This window comes from Petromyzon marinus, chromosome 5, assembly GCF_048934315.1.
Source record: "Petromyzon marinus isolate PM22_M1 ecotype Great Lakes invasive population chromosome 5, UKy_Petmar_22M1.pri1.0, whole genome shotgun sequence".
Lineage (NCBI taxonomy): Eukaryota > Metazoa > Chordata > Hyperoartia > Petromyzontiformes > Petromyzontidae > Petromyzon > Petromyzon marinus.
Window position 1 is genome coordinate 1,677,132 of NC_133671.1, and position 19,525 is coordinate 1,696,656.

The 19,525-nt window shown below is 47.6% G+C and overlaps 1 protein-coding gene across 8 annotated transcripts in view; it reads left to right on the forward strand.

Moving 5' to 3' along the window:
• Nucleotides 1-2,382: 2,382 nt before the first annotated feature.
• The window catches only part of LOC116938937 (uncharacterized), a 166,960-nt gene continuing 149,817 nt past the window's right edge, over nt 2,383-19,525 (forward strand). For 6 of the 8 annotated variants that reach the window (XM_032946684.2, XM_032946686.2, XM_032946683.2 and 3 more), the window contains exon 1: nt 2,383-2,856. In XM_032946684.2, coding sequence (XP_032802575.2) covers nt 2,778-2,856 — 79 coding nt within the window. In that variant the 5' untranslated portion in view covers nt 2,383-2,777. The remainder of the gene's footprint in view (nt 2,857-19,525) is intronic. The other 2 variants (XM_032946681.2, XM_032946682.2) reach the window with 1 other exon arrangement.

A 19,525-nucleotide genomic window follows, 5' to 3' on the forward strand; every position in this document is an offset into this window, starting at 1 on the left:
CCCCCTTTTCACCACACACCCGAGACACATTTTCAATCAGCCTAGATCTAATAACTGCGCAGTCTACCGTGATAAATTTCAACACAATAACACCAGATATTGGGACAAATCGATTGCTGCCAGCCAAACACATGGCAATTTCCACACGGTCAACCCTGGACAGGTGGCAACCGTACCCATAGGTACGTATGGCCATGCAGCTGGGGTCAGGACTCGTACTGGAACTGAAACGACTACATGACCTGTAGCGGGGATATGATCTAAGAGATGTGGCGTTAGTCCGCCTGGTTACAATTCGGTGTATTTTCCATGAGGATTGCCCCAGAGCACAACGTTTCATGACCGTGACCATCGCAGACTGGAATATTGTGTGGACCATCAGCAGGATTTTGAAAAACCACCCAGACGTCTTCACAACCCCGGTTAACCAAATTATTATCAAGAACGGAGAACTGCTGATGAGAAACGGAATGTTGAATCCAATCCATAGATTGTTTGTATTAAACAAATGCTGCTAAAAATATACTTGATTCCTAGCAGGCTGTGGTTGGTGGGATGTGTAAAAAAAATGTTACGTGGAGAGACGGATATGGGAATGAGGCGACATGTCTGCTTATTTATTTTGTTACCAAGAATAGAGGATTGTTCAGAATAAAGTTTTTTTTTATATATAGATCGTATAAATCTAAATGTGTCATTAAATGTAGAATTATAATGGCGAATACTGTGGCTCTGCACAATGATCGGCACCATTGCCCATCCCCACCTTGACTGCTGGACTCCTTTGTCTGACGCACTGTACTTGGGCAGGCCTGAGTAATGTGACCCGAAAGTGAACTCAACTCTCACATCAGATCAGTGCGTGAACAATTTAACAAACAAACAAAGTAAAGCTGAAGGTGCTTCCGCCCTGCAACCGCTTGCTCGCGCCAGCGGTGGCGGCTGGTGGAGGCCCTCTCCACTCGAGCGACCTCTCGAGAGCCCCTCGAGAGGGTGGACGACTCCGCCGCGCTGACCTTGACGTCTTGGAAGAATGTAGAGTTACTCACGCTTTGCCCCACCACAACGGGCGACCGACTAACTGTGGTGAACCCATTGATACGTCTGTGTTGAGTAGAGTCTGGGGGTGGGTGGGATTTATGAAACGTAACCTCTGCTGCACCCGGAGATCGAACGAGTTTGGCCTCTGGATTTACAATCGAATAGAAGGAAAATATCACGAAAGTGTTCGGAAAATAATGGAACGCACCAAAACTGCCTTAACCTCACACGGGCATGTATGGACGGCATTTAGGCACGAGTGGAGGAAGGTGCCAATGACTCGGCTTTTTTCCACATGCAGATGCGATACGCAGCAGGGCTGGCCCAACAGCCACAGTGACCACGCAGACAATTCCCCCTTCTCAAATCCGTCTCTCCACACAAAAAAAAAACAAAGGTACATTTTGTACACATCCTGTTAGCCATAAGGTCTTCTGGCAGTGCATTGATGCATCAGTAGCGTCGGTTTAATACTGTACAATATAACTTTGAAAAGTTTTTGACATTCGTTCTCTTCTGCAGTCAAGTATGCTTAAACCAATGCCTGAAATAGATAGTGGCTGGTGGGATGTGATGTGTGAAGGAGGCGTAGGATTGTATGCTCATTTATTGTTACTTTAATTCACAACGACGCTCACCGTTGTGTCCATGTACACAAAGAGTACAGTTCTCAACAATTACAGAAACATCTACTCCATTTTGAACCGTACGTACAGTAATGTGTTTACTTTAATAAGCCATTAGCATCGCTGTTAAACTTCCCAACGGAAACTCATAATTACTGCGGAGATCATAGATGGAGGAAGCCCGAGGTTTACACAGCCTCTGCTTGGGCATTATTCGCTGTCAAGAACTCAAATCACTGAAAATGAGTACCGTGATAAATGCGCAGACAATCCTACGCCTCCTTCCCGTCTCTCCACAAATAAGTATTTGTTTTTACACATCCCATTCAGCCACACAGCCGTCTGGAAATGAACGCTTACAGCAGCATTGGTTTAAGACTGCAAGCTAGCTCCGACGTCTGCTCAGTTCACAGCGCGCACGTCTCACAAGTAAAAAAAAATTGTCCGCTCTTTGTTTGGTGGCAAGCGAATAACGCTGCCAATTGACGGTATTTCTCTGTGTGTGTGTGACCTCTGGGTCACGTTACAGACGGACATACACCCAAGTTGACTTAGTCTTTAAAAGAGACGTATATTTACGCTCTGGCTCGCTCGCTCGCACACACACACACGCGCGCATGCACACGCACTCAGCAGTAAAAGTCACTAAGTCAAATTCCCCCCTTTTCTCTCACCTCCACCCCAGCGCCCTTCCCCCACGCTCACATATAACCGGCTCCTCTGTCGCTCCCAATCCTCCCTCCCCAGCACACAGTGGCAGTCAGTTAATACGTCCTCCTTTTTTTGCATTGAACTGGATTTGTAATTTTTGTATGGAACGCATGTACTATATGCATATATAATTATAGACTACAGTATATGTCAATACTGTAAAGTATATATTTTCAAGACTACAGTTCACATAAAGACTTAAATATGATGTCGTGACAAATAATACGTGTTTCTTTGAGTGTAAGTTTTAATTTAATTTGGTAAAATAAACGAACTTGCTTTTTCAGTATTTTTTTGGGGGGTAAAAACTGGAAGATTTAAATTCAGACACGGATCTTTTCTTGAAGCCGGAGAGAAGACGAGGAAGGAGAAGAAGAGAGAGCAGCGCGCTGGGCCGAGATGGGGGCTCGCGGAGAGAGGGCCCTCCTGGCTCTGCTGGTGATGGTGTGCGTGGTCCCGTCGGCGCCTGTGCTGACAGGTAGGAGGAGGATGCATGCGTGCATTACCACGCTCCGCCAGCTCAGCACCACTCCACCCGCTCTCCTCGCTCGCTCGCTCGTGGCCAAAATTGGGGGAACTCTTTCACATTTTCACTTTTGTTTTGACTTTATCATTATTTTCTCTATTTGACTCCGGCCGATGGGACACTGGATGTAGAACACCGGTGAAGGGTTTTGCTTGCGTTAAACCGATGCGGCTGAAATTATTCACTCCCACAAGGCCGTGTGGCTAATGGGATGGGTAAAAATATATACTTTGTATGTTTTATGTAGGTATAATTCTTCACACCGACGTTAATGATTATTTTGTCATTTGTCTCAAGTGACTTTGAATATTGCCCAATTAATTATTTTGGAATTAAATAATGCAAAAAAAATCCTGAAAAGCTCTCTTAGTCACTAACACAAGTCGTGCACTTGAGGATTTTTATACAATTACAGGAGCACATGCCCATGTACAGTACCTGCACGGTATCTGTACTAGGGTTGCCATCTGGTCGGGTTTAACGCAGACAAATGGCAGCCAGTGATGGAAATTCCACATTGCTGCGACGGAGGTAAGTCTTTCCCGGACTGTCGGGAATTTACCAGGACAGTCCAGGAATCGGCATCTGTGTTTGGGTGGCAAATATTGCATTTGACCGAGATCTGATACCGTTATTGTGGTGACCTTTATGACAGCAGACTGCACAGTTATGCTTAGAGATCTAGGCTGACTGAGACCAATGTCTGGGTTTGGTCTAGACTGGAAAAGGTGGCGATCCTCACCTGTACTTTGCTTATACTTGAGGACGCGCAACGAAACATCAATTAAACACCTCTGAAAGCTACCACGTTACTGAAATAAGAAGGGGCTCATGTAGATGTATTTACGAAGAGTTAATTTTTCCATCGTTATTGAAAACCAGCTCACAGTGATGGTTGGTACCAGCCCTGGCTATAAGATTGCATCAACCATCTGATTATAAATGAGACCAGGTAGCTCGGCAATAGAATGAGCAGCTTTGCATGAGGAAGGTTGCAAAGCTGCTGAGGTTGACTCAGCCCACCATCCATACGGGGTTGATAAAAGGAGTACCACTATGAGGAAGTCAGCAGTGGTTGTGCTATGAATAGACATCATCACAACCAGCATTTATGAATTTCACACATTTACTGGGAGTAACTTTGTCTTCGTTTTCAACTCGAAGCCTTACGAAATGCTGTTCATGGTCGTGCTCTGCGCACTCGTATTCACCGTATATCTACAACAATTCGAAAGCATGGTGTCTTTAAACCTGCGGGTGTATTCACCATACAAATCGAAATTGCCATCAGCGTCACAGTGGATGTTAAAGATCCCGTGGCGTTACTCGCGAGAGTGTGTCATCGTGTGCCGGCGTCGTGGTACAAATTAGAAAAATGTAACATATGACCCTCGAATTGCTCGATTTGAATTTGCACAGCAATCAATAATCGCGTCCTTTGAAAAAAAGAGTCTTGAGACTCAGTGAAGCTTTCCTGGGTGAACAAGCGTAATGATAATAATTATAATTAATATCTTGCCACAACCCTCACATTTACGGGGAAGGTGGGGGCAAACAATCCATAATGAGTTACACAACTGCAATTGTTACAGCGCCAGGATTATTCAGATGCCACACATGTACACCCCCATCACAGTGCACATGCTGTGCACAGCAGGGGGCAGTGCCGCAAAATCCATTGCTGTAGTGTACGACGCTTCCACATCTTTGCTCCCCACGTTCTCCAATCCGCTCTCTGACCAATTTGGTGAAGTACGGTCAATTGACCCCCACGATCCAGAAGGCGTGGGGAGGCCCTCATGCCGCGGTTGAATTTGACTGCGCGTGCACCAGCGCGCGTTTGGAACGCACCGCGAATTATCCGTTGCCCAACGTACGTTGGGCGTAATTAATGTTGGAATGTCCTGTCCTCATGACTTTTTGACGGCTCACGTAGCGTGCGTGCGTCCACATCCCTCTTCCCCCGTGAGCTCCGCTGCCTTCCTCACTCCCGGGGAATCACCCCCCCCCCCGGGTTCCGCCCGCCCCCCTCTCCCCCGCCCGCTCTGAATCTCCGTCTCCCCTCCCTCGCTGGGGTTTCTCGCACGTTAATGGCAGCGCCTGGAAACTGGAAGAAGCAGCCAATGATGCAAAATCGAGACATTCCATTGCCTTAGTTCCACATTAACGATACCAGGGGCAAGAGACCAGAGACCTCTTCGGCAATCCTGACTCAGACCCTATTGAGGTGGATGGAAATACATAAGTGCACAGCTAGCAACGCTTTTATGAGGTTAGGTTGGGGGGAAAAGTCAAAAGTGTGCGTTATTTCCTGCTCAAATGAACATTAGGCGTTGGTGTGCATCTCCCGTTTACAGCTTCTCCAAGCCGATGGTGAAAATTCCACATTTCTATGGTGTGGGTGAGTCTAATCATAGGGTAACCACCGTTGACTTCCCCACAAAGAGATCATTTGTTTTACAACCACGGAGGGATTATGGGCTGAGTCAGCCTACCCCCCCCCCCACACCAGGATTTGAACTCACGACCTTCCGATTGTGAGCTGCTCGCTTTCCCGCTGAGCCGCAGTTACAACATTGACTTCAATATAGCTGCGTGAAACAAAGACTGGCACGGTTTACAAGTGTGATCTGACAGGGAAGTGCTGTCGAGTTCAAATGACAAATCGTTCGTGTGCCTTCACTCGACGGATTGTCCCGCCGGGATAGACACGACGAGCGTCAACGGTGTCTCTCGGGGGCTCCTGCTAGGAGATGAGCCAGCCTCTCACAAATACGCTGGGGGAATTTGCCTTCCAAACTATCCCCTACTCAAAGCAATGCCTCGAACATGACTGGAGTTTATCTGCTTCTCCTGCATCATGAACAGCTGCTCCCTGTGGAGAGCAGAGTTTAATGGCTATAGCAATTGGGGAGTAACTCCAATGAAACTGTCACTATATGTCCGTTTTCCAATGCGTGACTATGTAAGACTAGAATTTATTAAAAAAGATTCAGGGCTCCAAGGTGTATAGTGCAGTCTCCACATATTCTCCACTCTATCTTTCTGGCCTTTACAAATATGTGCTATGATGAAGGGCCATTGCTAAAAAAGTTGCCTGTTATACAATCCACAGCAGCCTCACCAAGTAATTCGACTTTGCACTCGCGTCTCCCGTGGTGCTGTGGTAACTTCCCGTGCCAGTGCCCACAGTGACATTTCAGAGTCACCGCTCCAGGAGTGGAGGGGAATAATCTCGTGCCTCAATCTAACATTGAGTAAACCGCGCCAATTTTTATAATTCAAATATTTAACCTGGAAAGTCCCTTGAGATGGGACATCTCGTTTGCAAGGGCGTCCAGGTGTGGATTGACTCGTACAAAGCAAGCACGTAATGAATGCCTATAAGCCTATAACTTACACAGTACGCGCTCATACGGTGAACATCACGCATAGTCAAGTGCATAACTAACAACACATGTGTGGTAGTCGAGTGGAGCACATCACCGATTCGTGTCGACTACACTCCAGCTGTAACAGTTGCAGATGTTGCGCGAGTGACATTTAATTAAGGAAGCAGCTTCGTGTCTGAGCGGGACGGTCACAAGGCCATGACCCCTGGGAGGTTTTCATTCGAGGGGCTTTGCAATCGGCCAATAAAAAAAGCGTAACGCGCATCTGTTTTCGTGCGCTCATAAAACGACTCTCGCGTTGAACAATCAGAAAAAGCTATACATTTCTATAAGAGGTTTATTTCCTCTGCAGTGATTTTAGCAGAATATTTTTTGTTGTGTGTGTGTGCACATACCCATATTACGTATGTCCCGTGTGCTTGCTTCATTATTATATTATGATTACATCATCAATGACATTATAATAATTATATTGCTACCGTATCGTCCAGGGACTGGCCAGATGGCACAGCAGTAGAGCGAGCGACTTGTAAAGTCGCGACTAACAATCCTGGTTTATGGTTGACTCAGCCCATCATCCCTGCGGGCTTATTAAAATGTGTACCACTTTCTGGGGAAATCAACAGTGGTCCTATGGTTAGACTAATTACTGTCATAGGAATGTGGAATTTCCACCACTGGCTCAGGACTGCAAACGGGAAATAAGCACCAATGTATAATAAAAAATACTAATTTGTATAAAAAAAATACTAATTTGAGTAGGAAATCACTCTAACTTCGTTTTTAGCCCAAGTTAAAACAATTATTGTCTTTAGCGTTCAGTTGGGAGGCTGTGCACTTTTACATCACAAGCGGCATGTACGAACGCTCATTTGGGCAGAAAAGTTATTGTACCTGTTTTAATCGGAAGTAGTTTTGTCTTTGTGATGTCTTTTTATATATATAAGGTGCCATTTTAAAAGCGGTGCTTTGCTTTATTTGAAAGACACATACTGCGGACACTGCCTTGCAAACAGCGTCGTCACAACTAAAAATATTTTGTGAATGAAAACTGCCATGGTCAGGACTCTCAAACCACTGGGCCGGATTATCCCATAGGTGTATTAGGCCCTCATATTTTGTAGGCTCTCCTTTAGGCCATCCGTTCCACATTAAAGTAACAGCTGAGCGACAGCAGCACGGCCATCGGAAATCTTGTTTTCTTTGAATTACAATGACGGCATTCATGACTTTGCCAGAGCTGAAGCTAAGTAATGAGTGCAGAGTGATTTATGTTTGATGAATTTACATTGAGTCGAATAAATGTGTTAATTTTACATGGATAAATAAATACATATGTTTGATGCCTTCATTTTTTTTTTGTTACAAGATGTGATTCATAATGGAGTGCTGGACCATTCCCTCCCATTCGCCTTAGGCCCTTTCTAACCTTTATCCAGCCCTGCCAAGCCACGTGGATTCCAGTTGCAGCAGAATACAATTTGTACCAGCGGGTCAAAATTAGGCACTTATATAACTTAATTAGTACGAATAGCAAAAAACGTAACAAATATAAATAAATATACACTGCGACCTTAAATATATTAAAAAGATATACATAAATTAGGCGAAGGCCCTTCTTAAGAGCACATAAACTGAGGAATGTCTCTGGCAATTGCCTAATGTGTTGAGTTTTTTTGCTATAATTTGTGCTCTTGCACCACTGCCAAAACAGCAGCAGCATCACCATATACTGTTTTGGTATAAACGTCCTAATTTTGCATCTTTTGAATTAACCACGAGTCTCTCTTGCAGAAATTATTATAGCCTTATTGGATGTTACGTGGTCAAATAAAAACAATTAAACTTTACTGTAGCAGTCTGTGTTTTGAGCAGTACTCTGCCTTCCTGAAAGCGTTATTAATATTTTTCTTCTTCACGCTTGTTTACCCAGGAATGCCTCATAGAGTCTCTTTTTCAGGAGGGTCTTGCCAACTCTTTGCAGTAAGAGCGCTGCTGCTACTGCTGCTGTGTAACCCCAATTGTGTGATTTGCAGGCCATTTTTTCAGCATTGCTATGTTTGACCAACACCAGTTACATTTGTATGTTTTTTTTGTATTAGCTATTGTATTAGCTATTGGAGGAAACAGGATAACCCGGAGAAACCCTATTCAGAACAGTGGAAGAATATACAAATTCCACTGACTCACCACAACAACAACCGCCACCCCACCACTAAGTGGCGGTAACATCACCACAGTGCTCGTGCCAGGATAGGTGCACTTCCTCACTCTCCCACACACTGTAGAACATTGGGAGAACATACGGACTCCATACCGAAAGATTCCCGAGTTGTGAATCGAATCCAGGCCTCGTCTTGCTGTGAGGAAGGAGCGTTAACACCACGCGACCACATGAAATGATCATGGCCATGACAATTCTTGTTGCATCATCGTACACTCGCGATGTGCGTTAGGTTGGACTGCTGCTCCTGTGTAGACCGATCCGTTCAGCAGAGGCTGCAGCACTAGGGAATCAGAGTTGGGTTCCACACTCCAGGATGCAACTCGGTTCAACAATAACAACTGCTCATAAGTAAGCGTGCAACAGATGTGGGGTTGGCTATGTGAGGTAACGTGATTTTTTACAAAGTAAAAAAATATATATTTAACCTGGAAAATCCATTTAGGTGGAAAATTTCGTTTGCAAGACTGTCCAGACTATGGATTGACACACGCGTAAGCAAACCCGCAGTGGCTGGACGTGTACACGATCGTTTAAAATCTACAACTTTTACAATACGCGTTCATAGTGACTATCACTCCCAGTCAAAGGCACAAATAAACAAGAAGCTAAACTTTTATTTTTATTTTACCAAGTAAGACCCACTGAGCTATATAGCTATTTTTCAGAAGCGACCTGGCCACAACTGATAGCTCAACGAAGTGGCTTATCATGTGGAAGTGTATAGCAGCAAAATACTCTGAACGCATATTTCCAAATGTGGAGGGGAAAACCGGAGGACCACAGGGAGAACATGCAGAATCCAAATATACAGGCGTCAGGACCGCGATGGAACCCACGACATCCTGTATACTAGGCGAGGTAGTTAACATCTCCTAGCCACCACGGCGCCCGTTAATAAAGTCGTGCACGCCACCGGTTCGTGTAGAATGCACCCTGGTGGCTGTCAGACTTGCAGACGCTGTGCGAGGTTGGCATTGGCGTTAAAGTCTCGAGTCCCGTACAGATGTGCACAAACACCCAGCTGGCAGGCCATTGTGGACAGTGACTACTCACAATGGCTTATTTTTTTAAGTCAAAGATTGTGGATGTTTAAACACTACAACATTGGCTGAATCAACATTTATCAAGGACAACGATACACTGCCCATTCCGCTATTTTACATAGTATTCTCTTGTATGGCAGGATGGCACAGTGCCTCACAGCAAGAACACCTGGGTTCAAATCCTGACTCGGGTGTCTTTCTGCGTGGAGTTTGTATGTTCTCCCCCTGTTCTGCATGGGGTTTCTTCAGGTACTCCGGTTTCCTCTCATAGCGAAACACACGCAATTATTTACTGGGTAAATAAGTAATGATGATTATTGTAATTTTAGATTCATTGTTTTTGTCATGGCTTAAACAGTCAAGTAAGTGTCAGAGGCAAGCAGTAAGGTCTCATTGTACCATTGCCTGTAATGGAGACACGAGTGCAGGTATCGGTAGGTCCGTGGTCAGGGTAACGGTTCATTTGTACAGTAATCAACTTTGTGGCAGGATCGACCCAACGCACTTGTGCTGGTTTACATTTGCTGTTGCACATTTTACGTCAGCAATTTCAATATTTAGATTGTTTTATGTTAATTTGACTGATGTTCACGATTTGTATGGTACTTTTTCGTCACTATATTATGTATTTTATATATTCATTGCACCCCAAGTTTCCTGTTGCAAAAGGCACATTTTTCTAAGCGAGGTCTCACCTCGTGCATGCGTGCATGTGTACGTGGATTTGCTCAAATTGAGATGTAAAACTATGCTTGGTTACTATATGAGTAATTAATAAAAGTTACAAAATCAACAGACAACACGCCTTTTTCACGCAACTCATTAACTGGTAATTTTGTTATACATCCCATCAGCCACACGGCCTTCTGGGCGTTACAAAGGTATAGGGAATTCCAACAAAACCTACATCTCTGCTTTATTGATCTGGTCAAGGCCTATTCTACCATCAGTAGGCCTGGGCTCTGGGTTATTCTTCGTGTTTTCGGAGTCCCTGACCATCTGCTCACGATCATTAAGGACCTTCATGATGGTGAGTGGGCCGTGTAAAATTACGTGGCCGGGAGTCGGAGCCTTTCCGTACTCACCTTGGGGTGCGACAGGGATGTCCTCTGGCTCCCACATTAGTTAACATATTTTTCGACACGTAGTTCGTGAAGCCTTTGATGGCTGTACCGGAGGAATTTCCATCTGGTACAGATTTAATGGGAGGCTGATCGATGCCCAGGTGCAGTCAAGGGATGGCTCCGTATTGGTCAACCACGTTATGTATGAAGATGATCTGGTAATTGCTGTTCACTCAGAGGAAGAGTTGGAAGCGCTGCTGCTGAACCTGGAGCTTGCCACTAAGAGGTGGGGCCTTACCATCAGCCCCACCAAAACCTAGCACCTGCCTTGGTATTTTGTACCATCGGACACTCCACCCCCACAACTCCCAATTGGTGATGGGGCAGTTGTGGAGAGATTGGAGAGTTTCCCATACCTGGGCAGTGTGCTCATGACCGGCTCCAGATTTACAGCAGAGGTCTCACTCCGAATCAGTCAAGCGGCATCATCTTTTCATCAACACTGTGTGGAAGCTACCTGGTCTGTCGCTCCGCACGAAGCTTTAGGTCTTCTCGGCCACGGTCATTCCCTCCTTTCTCTATGCTTACGAAACATGGACCCCCCTAATGGAACATCTTCACCGGTTAGAAACATTTAGTCTGGCCTGCCTACGATCCATCCTGGGTTTAACCAGGCTGGATTGTGTGAGCTCACAAATCCTTGAAAGATCTGGACAAAGTCCCATCAGTGAGCTCCTCCGGCAGGCAAGGCTGCGTTGGCTGGGTCATGTAGCCCGCATGCCCGGCCACCGCATGCCTAAGCAGCTTTTGTTCGTCCGGTTAGAGGGGGCTAAACGGGCGTGGCACGGGCTAGAGAAGAGATGGAGTGATGTGCTACAGGAGGATGTGGAGTTGAGCGGACTTGCCGATGACGGGTAGCAGGGGTGTCAAGATCGGCCACTGTGGAGGAGGATCGTGAAGGATGCTGCTACTGGGCTATTGGAGTCAGTCACCCTCCAACAACAACGGAGGGCAGAGGAGCGACGCTCACAACAACGAGCGGAGCGCCGAGTTGCTAAAACACAGCAAGTTGGCACAGTAGGGGGCACAGGTGGTGCATCAGCCAGTCATCTCAGTCGACCCGTGGCACCTGTGTCTGCCCAGTGACCTCCTGCCAGCGGGTGTTCGACACTTCACGTGGTCATCAACGTGCACATCGCCTGGCACGTGGTGATGTCACCCCCACTTTGTGGCGAATGGCGGTTGTTATTTTGTTGTTGTTGTGTTGTGACCTACAGTGTGGCGAGTGGGTGAGTGAGTGTGCCGGACGGGAAACTCTGTCATGGACAGTGCTGTGGGGAGATGGCCAATTACGATTGGCCCCTCCTCTAATGGCGTCTGTGACCACCACAGTGGCTAAACGGGGCTCTGGACGGGTGCGAGGGGCTGGTAACCCCTCCACCTTCAACATTTTTACCACGAAACCACGAATACAAATTTTAACTAATAAGCTTGTGGCCGGAGGCCCCGGGGGGACAGGTGTCTATGAGATTGAATCTCTACCCTCGGGGCTCCTCCAGAAACAACGAAAAGACACTTCGTGTGGCCACATGGAATGTTCGAACACTCACTGCGGAGGAGAGGCTGCCACTCCTCTGTCAGGAGCTGGACCGGTACCGCCTGGATCTCTGTGGCGTTCAGGAGGTCAGGTGGACTGGTTCTGGCTCCTGCCACCATGAGGGGTGGACAGTCCTCTACTCAGGGCAGCAGACTGCCAAACAACAGGGTGTGGCTCTTCTTTTGAACAAAAGAATGATGGGGACGTGGGAGCGTGGCGGTGAGGTGTGGGAAGCTGTAAGCCCCAGGCTACTTTGGGCTCGCCTTCCCATCAACCGGAGGCGAGGAGTGGTGGTAGTGGTTACTTATGCTCCCACCGAAGACGAACATCCGTGGAGGGATGCAGGCAAAGCCGATGAGCCAGATGCCTTCTATGACCTCCTGTCACAGGTGCTGGCTAAAGTGGCCCCTCGGGATAGAGTCATCTTGTTGGGTGACTTCAATGCCCGAGTTGATCATGATGCTGGCACCTGGTCTGGAGTGATTGGAGGCCATGGGCCAGATCAGCTCAATAACAACGGTAGGAAGCTGATAGATTTTTGTGCAGCCCATGGGCTTGTAATTACCAACATGCTGTTCCGGCATTGGCGCATCCACACAACATCAAGGATGCATGCCGGGTCCAAGCAAGAACATCTGCTGGGCTACATAGTGACAGACCAGCGGATGCGAGCCCATGCCCTTGACACCAGGACCTACCGTGGAGCTGATCTGCCCTCTGACCATCGACTAGTCATCTGTAAGATGCACCTGCCATTCTTCCACTCCGGTGGTGGGTGTACACCCAGGACACAATTCCAACCTAAAGTGGCCTGGTCTCAGTTTTCTGATGAAAGTTGCAAGCGAGAATTTCATCATCGTCCCCCACTCCTCCTGATGTCGAGGGTAAATGGGCAAGGTTTAGGACTGTGACTCATGCAGATGCAATGGCTGCTTTGGGTACACGGTCCAGACCTCCCCAGATACCCTGGCTGACAGAGGAGGTGCTCAGGATAGTTGAGAAAAAGCGACAGGCCCACTGTCATCGGCTACAGAATCCCACGTCAGAGAATGAGGAGGCTTACCGCAGCCTTCGATCGGAGGTTCGGAGAGCCGTGAGACACTGCAAGGATGGGTGGTGGTCGCGGGTTGCTGAGAAGATGGAGTCTGCCTCAGTGGCCCGCGATCACAAATCTCTATTTAACTCCATCAAAAAAGTAACCTGCAGCGCCACACCTATTACCATCATTAGGGGAAAAAACGGTGATCCAATCTCCGACCCCCAGGAACAGGTTTGCAGATTTGCTGAGCATTTATGTGAGGTCCTGGGGGAGGGGAAATCCCTCAGCCACGAAAACATCGTGGCACAAAGTGGAGATGACCCTGCTGAGGCTGCGGCGCCTCAAATATTGGAGAAAGTCACCCCCTGTGAGTGGCTGGCTGAGGTGCCATCTGTTGAGGAAGTACTGAAGGCGATCCGGAGTCTGAGACCAGGAAAGGCACCGGGCAGAGATGATCTCCCAAGCGAAATGCTGAGGGAGGGTGGCGTTTGTGCACAGACTGCCTTATATGACATCATAACAACAATCTGGACTACTGGACGGGTTCCGCAGGATTGGAAGGATGCCCTGGTGGTCCCCCTCTTTAAGAAGGGGGACCGCACAGATTGTAACAACTACAGGGGCATCTCACTCCTCAGTGTGCCGGGAAAGGTCCTGGCAAGGATGATTCAACATCGCCTTGTCAGGCACGCTGAGGAGAGGCTTGCGGAGCCCCAATGCAGTTTCAGGAAAGGGCGGTCCTGCACAGATGCCATATTTTCTGTCCGTCTGCTACAGCAGAGGTGTAGGGAATTCCAGCAAGACCTACATCTCTGCTTTATTGACCTGGTAAAGGCCTATGATGCCATCAGTAGGCTTGTGCTCTGGATTGTTTTTCGTGCTTTTGGAGTCCCTGACCCTCTGCTCACGATCATTAAGGACCTTCATGATGGTGAGCAAGCCCGGGTAAAACTGCATGGCCGGGAGTTAGAGCCATTCCCTGTACACCTTGGGGTGCAACAGGGATGTCCTCTGGCTCCCACATTATTTAACATCTATTTTGACCACGTAGTTCGTGAAGCCTCCAATAGCTGTACCGGGGGAATCTCCATTTGGTACAGATATAATGGGAGGCTGATTGATGCCTAGGTGCGGTCAAGGGATGGCTCCATATTGCTCAACCACGTTATGTATGCAGATGATTTGGTAATAGCTGCTCATTCAGATGAGGAGACGCTGCTGCTGAGACTGGACCGTGCCACTAAGAGATGGGTCCTTACCATCAGCCCCACCGAAGCTAAGCACCTGCCTGGGTATTTTGCACCATCAGACACTCCACCCCCACAATTCCCAATCGGTGATGGGGCAGTTGTGGAGAGAGTGGAGAGTTTCCCATACCTGGACAGTGTGCGTATGACCGGCTCCAGTTTAACAGCAGAGGTCTCACTCCGAATCAGTCGAGCGGCAATATCTTTTCATCGGTTGTGTAACGCTGTGTGGAAGCTACCTGGTCTGTCGCTCCGCACTAAGCTTCAGGTCTTCTCGGCCACGGTCATTCCCTCCCTTCTCTACGCTTGTGAAACGTGGACCCCCCTAATGGAACATCTTTGCCGGTTAGAAACATTTAGGCTAGCCTGCCTACGATCCATCTTGGGTTTAACCTGGCTGGATTGTGTGAGGAGCTCACACATCCTTGAAAGATCTGGGCAAGGTCCCATTGGTGAGCTCCTCGGCAGGCAAGGCTGCATTGGCTGGGACATGTAGCCCGCATGCCCAGCTACCGCATGCCAAAACAGCTTTTGTTCGGCCAGATCGAGGGGGCTAAACAGGCGCAGCACGGGCTAGAGAAGAGATGGAGTGATGTGGTACAGGAGGACGTGGAGCTGAGTGGACTTGCCGATGACTGGTACCAGCGGTGTCAAGATCGGCCTCTGTGGAGGAGGCTCGTGAAGGATGCTACTGGGCAGTTGGAGGCAGTCGCCCTCCAACAACAACGGAGGGCGGAGGAGTGACGCTCACAACAACGAGCGGAGCGCCGGGTGGCTAAAGCACAGCAGGTTGGCACAGTAGGGGGCACAGGTGGTGCATCAGCCAGTCATCTCAGTCAGTCGACCCGTGGCACCTGGGTCTGCCCTGTGACCTCCTGCCAGCGGGCGTTCGACACTTCACGTGGACTCAAGGTGCATATAGCCTGGCACAAGCGTCGTGGTTACGTCACCGCCGCTTAGTGGCGAATGGCGGTTGTTGTGACCTGCAGTGTGGTGAGTGGGTGAGTGTGAGTGAGTGTGGTGAGTTAGTGTGAGTGGTGTTGTGACGTGCAATGTGGTGAGCCGTGGTGGATGAGACAAAGACAGTCCTCAAAATGGGAGGAAACATCTACAAGTCAAATTCACGGGAATAGTGCCCCTGGTAGTTGCGATATAAGAGTGATGAGGAGGCGACTGGCCATTGGTGAGCGAGTGAGTCAATTTATTGAGTGCTTGATCTTCAATCACACTGACTCCTCTGCGTTGCATTCTATTCTATCCAGTGCAGTGAGTTAGTAACTGGGAGTTCTTCACTCCAGCTGTGACAGAGCAGGTTTCCAGGTTTGGCTGGATTTGTGTTTTGTACCATAGAAATAATTGTTATGAGTTAAAGAAGAAGTCTTTGGAATAACAGGAAGGCAAGCTTCTTCGATGCCTCCTTGGTCAGATTGGTAACACGGCCATGTTTCCGTAATTGGGCGTGGTTGGGCAACCCCCCCCCCCCCCCCGCTGACGGCAGCAGTGGGGTGATGTGCGGTGCCATCACCTCTCTTGGCTGTAACCCCGCCGACCTCTGCCCTGGCAGCCAAAGTAACATTCAGCTGTCCTGCGTACGCTTTGTATCCAATGGGGTTTGTCGTTGCAAAGGAACGTTAACTCGGTGATCGGCTAACTCTTGCTTTATCCAATAAAATCATTTGTCAAAAGCAAGTTTTACCAAGTGTCAACATTATTAGTGGACAATTCGACTCCATCCCATGTCTGTCTCTCCACATAAAAAAAACACAATCGAAGTATTTTGTATACATCCTATTGGCCACGCGCCCTTTATTTCGAGAGAACAAGTAGCATGTCTCACCGAGTCCAATTATTTTACCAAATTTCTCCTGTGCATGCTGAGTAACACATCACCGTGTGATTCACTAGTGATGACAGCCAGCGGGAAGGGGCGAGGAGGGCAAGCGTGCAGATGTGAGCTCATGCATGTTTCATGAGCCACGTGTGATCCATCTTGTTAAGTCAACTCTGCTGGCCAGGCCAGTGGGGTGCATGTTCACGATCGTGGCTCCTGGGACCTGTAATTGGTCGTCGTTATTGCGTAACTGTCTTCATGAAACTCGGCACTCATGTCAGTACTCAGCTACTACTTGCAATCAGGGCTGGATTGAGGTTATCAGGGGCCTCGGGCTAATAGGAAGGAACAGCCTAAGTATGAATTTCATTTTGCAGGGGAAAAAAAGGTAGCCATCAACATATTTATTTATGGTTAACATTTACAAATGTATTCTACTCAAGGTAAATTCGTGAATTATAAATCACTCACGACACTATCTTAGAAAAAAATTCCTCCCAAGCTTTAGCCGTGGCAAGGTCACGCATGATGTCATCGCAACTCAAAGGCAAACAAAAATCCCGATGTCCACAATACTGTCGCTCAGCTGTGCCTACCTTCAACACGCAACGGAGGGCCTAAAGGGGGACCAGCAAAATATGAGGGCCCAAGGCCATAGCCTTGTTGGCATGTGGGTTAATCAGGCCCTGCTTGCGATGCGTCCAGGGGCCACATGACGGATTGCCATGCCGGCACAATCTCACAACGCTTTCTTCACCTAAAAAATAATCACTCGTATATTTCATGGAAAACGTCAGTGAGCATCCAGGCTGCAGCACGAATGGGATTCGTACCGACGCTGGCACATTTCTATTTGTACCACTGGGCATGCATTTATTTATTTATTTTATGGGGGTGGGGAAGAGTTAAGGAGAGAGGTAGGAGGAGTGAGCTTCCTGAATTACGTATTGGAATTTTCATGCATTCCAGAGTCTGTGGCGGCCTGTAATACTGTGGGGCTATTGCTCCTTTTGTGTGTGAGCGTTGTGTCTGCCCGTTGTGGGTACGTGGCTTACAATGTGCAGAGATTATGTAAGTGGAAGGAGACGCGTCCATTTCTTCCCAATGTGGAGTCAAAAAAACAATGTTTACAGCCTGCAAGGAAGAGGAAATGGATGGATTTCTTGCGTGTGGGTTCTTTTGAACTGCAAATAAAATGTATTACTCTAACGCTTGCACCTCATAGTACGAAGCCCCTGGGTTTCGACTCCTAACTGGCGTTCCTTTCTGTGCACAGTTTGTATGTCCCGGCTCTGTCCTGCGTGGGTTTCTTTCACGTTCTCCGGTTTCCTTCCATAGCCAAACACACGCAATGTCATTCGTGTTGGACCAAACATCCCAATGTATAGTCACATCGGACCCTCCTGAAAAAGTAATCACAACCCAGTGTCGCTTTCCCGGATAAATAGGTCATTAATATAATTGTAAATGTCGGTTTACTCTCCAACAAACCGGTGTGCTGAACTAGTAACTAATTGTCACGTTTTATTAAGTGACAAACCTTGATGATTGGCTGTGTCGGGTGGTGGTGGGTTTAGCAACACATTTATATTTACTCAATCGAACAAAAAAACCTCTGATGGATAATATTGGTCGCGAAAGTCTACGTACTAAACAGTAATTTATAATATTGAAGCCGAGGTTAAAGTTGAATAACACCGAATTGATCAGTGATGTTGCTCCAGGAAGTGGCACACTCGATGCACAGCGCCAGTATTATGCATGATACAAAATCAAGGACACATTTGTCGTTGTGTCGAATCATAACTGAAAAGAAAAACAAATTTTGAAAAGTGACATGAAAGTCGCAATGTTCTCAAACAAAACGTTCCTGGCGACTCGACATGGCAGCAAGTGTATCTCCTAACTGCGAGGCTGTGTGGTGGAAATTATTTAACCGGAAGCGAAAATTCATATCTTCTAGGTGAATAAAGTACACCGCTTCCAGTTGCGGTTTACTACATATTATAAGCAGTAGTTGAAAAACAAATACTCATAAAAATGTGAATGATAATATGAAAGTAAAAATTTGCTGAAACGTGCATTTTCAGCAAATGTAAAAAATATATATTGTAAAAATCAAATACCCATGTTAGTGCTGTCGTTACAGTGTGTTCAGGGTTGTGTGCGTGTGTGTCAGGGTTGTGTGTGTGTTACAGGGTTGTGTGTGTGTGTGTGTCACAGGGTTGTGTGTGTGTGTGTGTGTCACAGGGTTGTGTGTGTGTCACAGGGTTGTGTGTGTGTCACAGGGTTGTGTGTGTCAGGGATGTGTGTGTGTGTCACAGGGTTGTGTGTGTGTCACAGGGTTGTGCGGGTGGGTGTGTCACAGGGTTGTGTGTGTCAGGGTTATGTGTGTGTGTGTCACAGAGTTGTGTGTGTGTGTGTCACATGGTTGTGTGTGTGTCACAGGGTTGTGCGGGTGGGTGTGTCACAGGGTTGTGTGTGTGTCACAGGGTTGTGTGTGCTGCTAGTTATACACAAGCCTAACGTCGTGTCTGTTGTGATTACATCAAAGTGCTGCATCGCTGCAGGATTGTGCAGTTTCCACAGTGCACACACAGAGACACAAAGGCGCACAGGAGACTCACAACGGCAACATCAAGACACACGAACGCGCGGACAGAATGAGACATGTCGGTATGCGAACACACTACACACAATTTCCAAGTCACAACCCATTAACGGCCAGGAAGGAAGGGGGTCGCAAGGGTGCTGGGTTTGGAGAGGGATGGGGTGGGGGATGGGGTAAGAGTGGCAGCAGTGGAGACGTGCTGCTGCGAATAGAGGGTAACGTTAGGAGGCTCACTGCGGAGAAGGTGGAAACATTCGCATACTCTGGGGAAATTCTTTCCGACCCTACGTGTGTGTATATTACGTGTATATTAGGCGCTGAAAGGTGCAGGCAGAGGAGGGTGGCCCCAAAATGCGAATAACCTAAGCACGAGCAGGTCAAGCATCAGCACTTCACAGGGACAGAGAGAGAATAAATAACTGGGTTTCCAGCCATTCCTCACGCACCTCCACAACTCAACCGCACCGCCACGCGCGCCCCATCCTTCGTACTCGCAGTAACACGACTCGACTCACATGCTGCAATACACAAGCGGTCATCCAGCGGTGGACATATGGCATGGGTGATGAC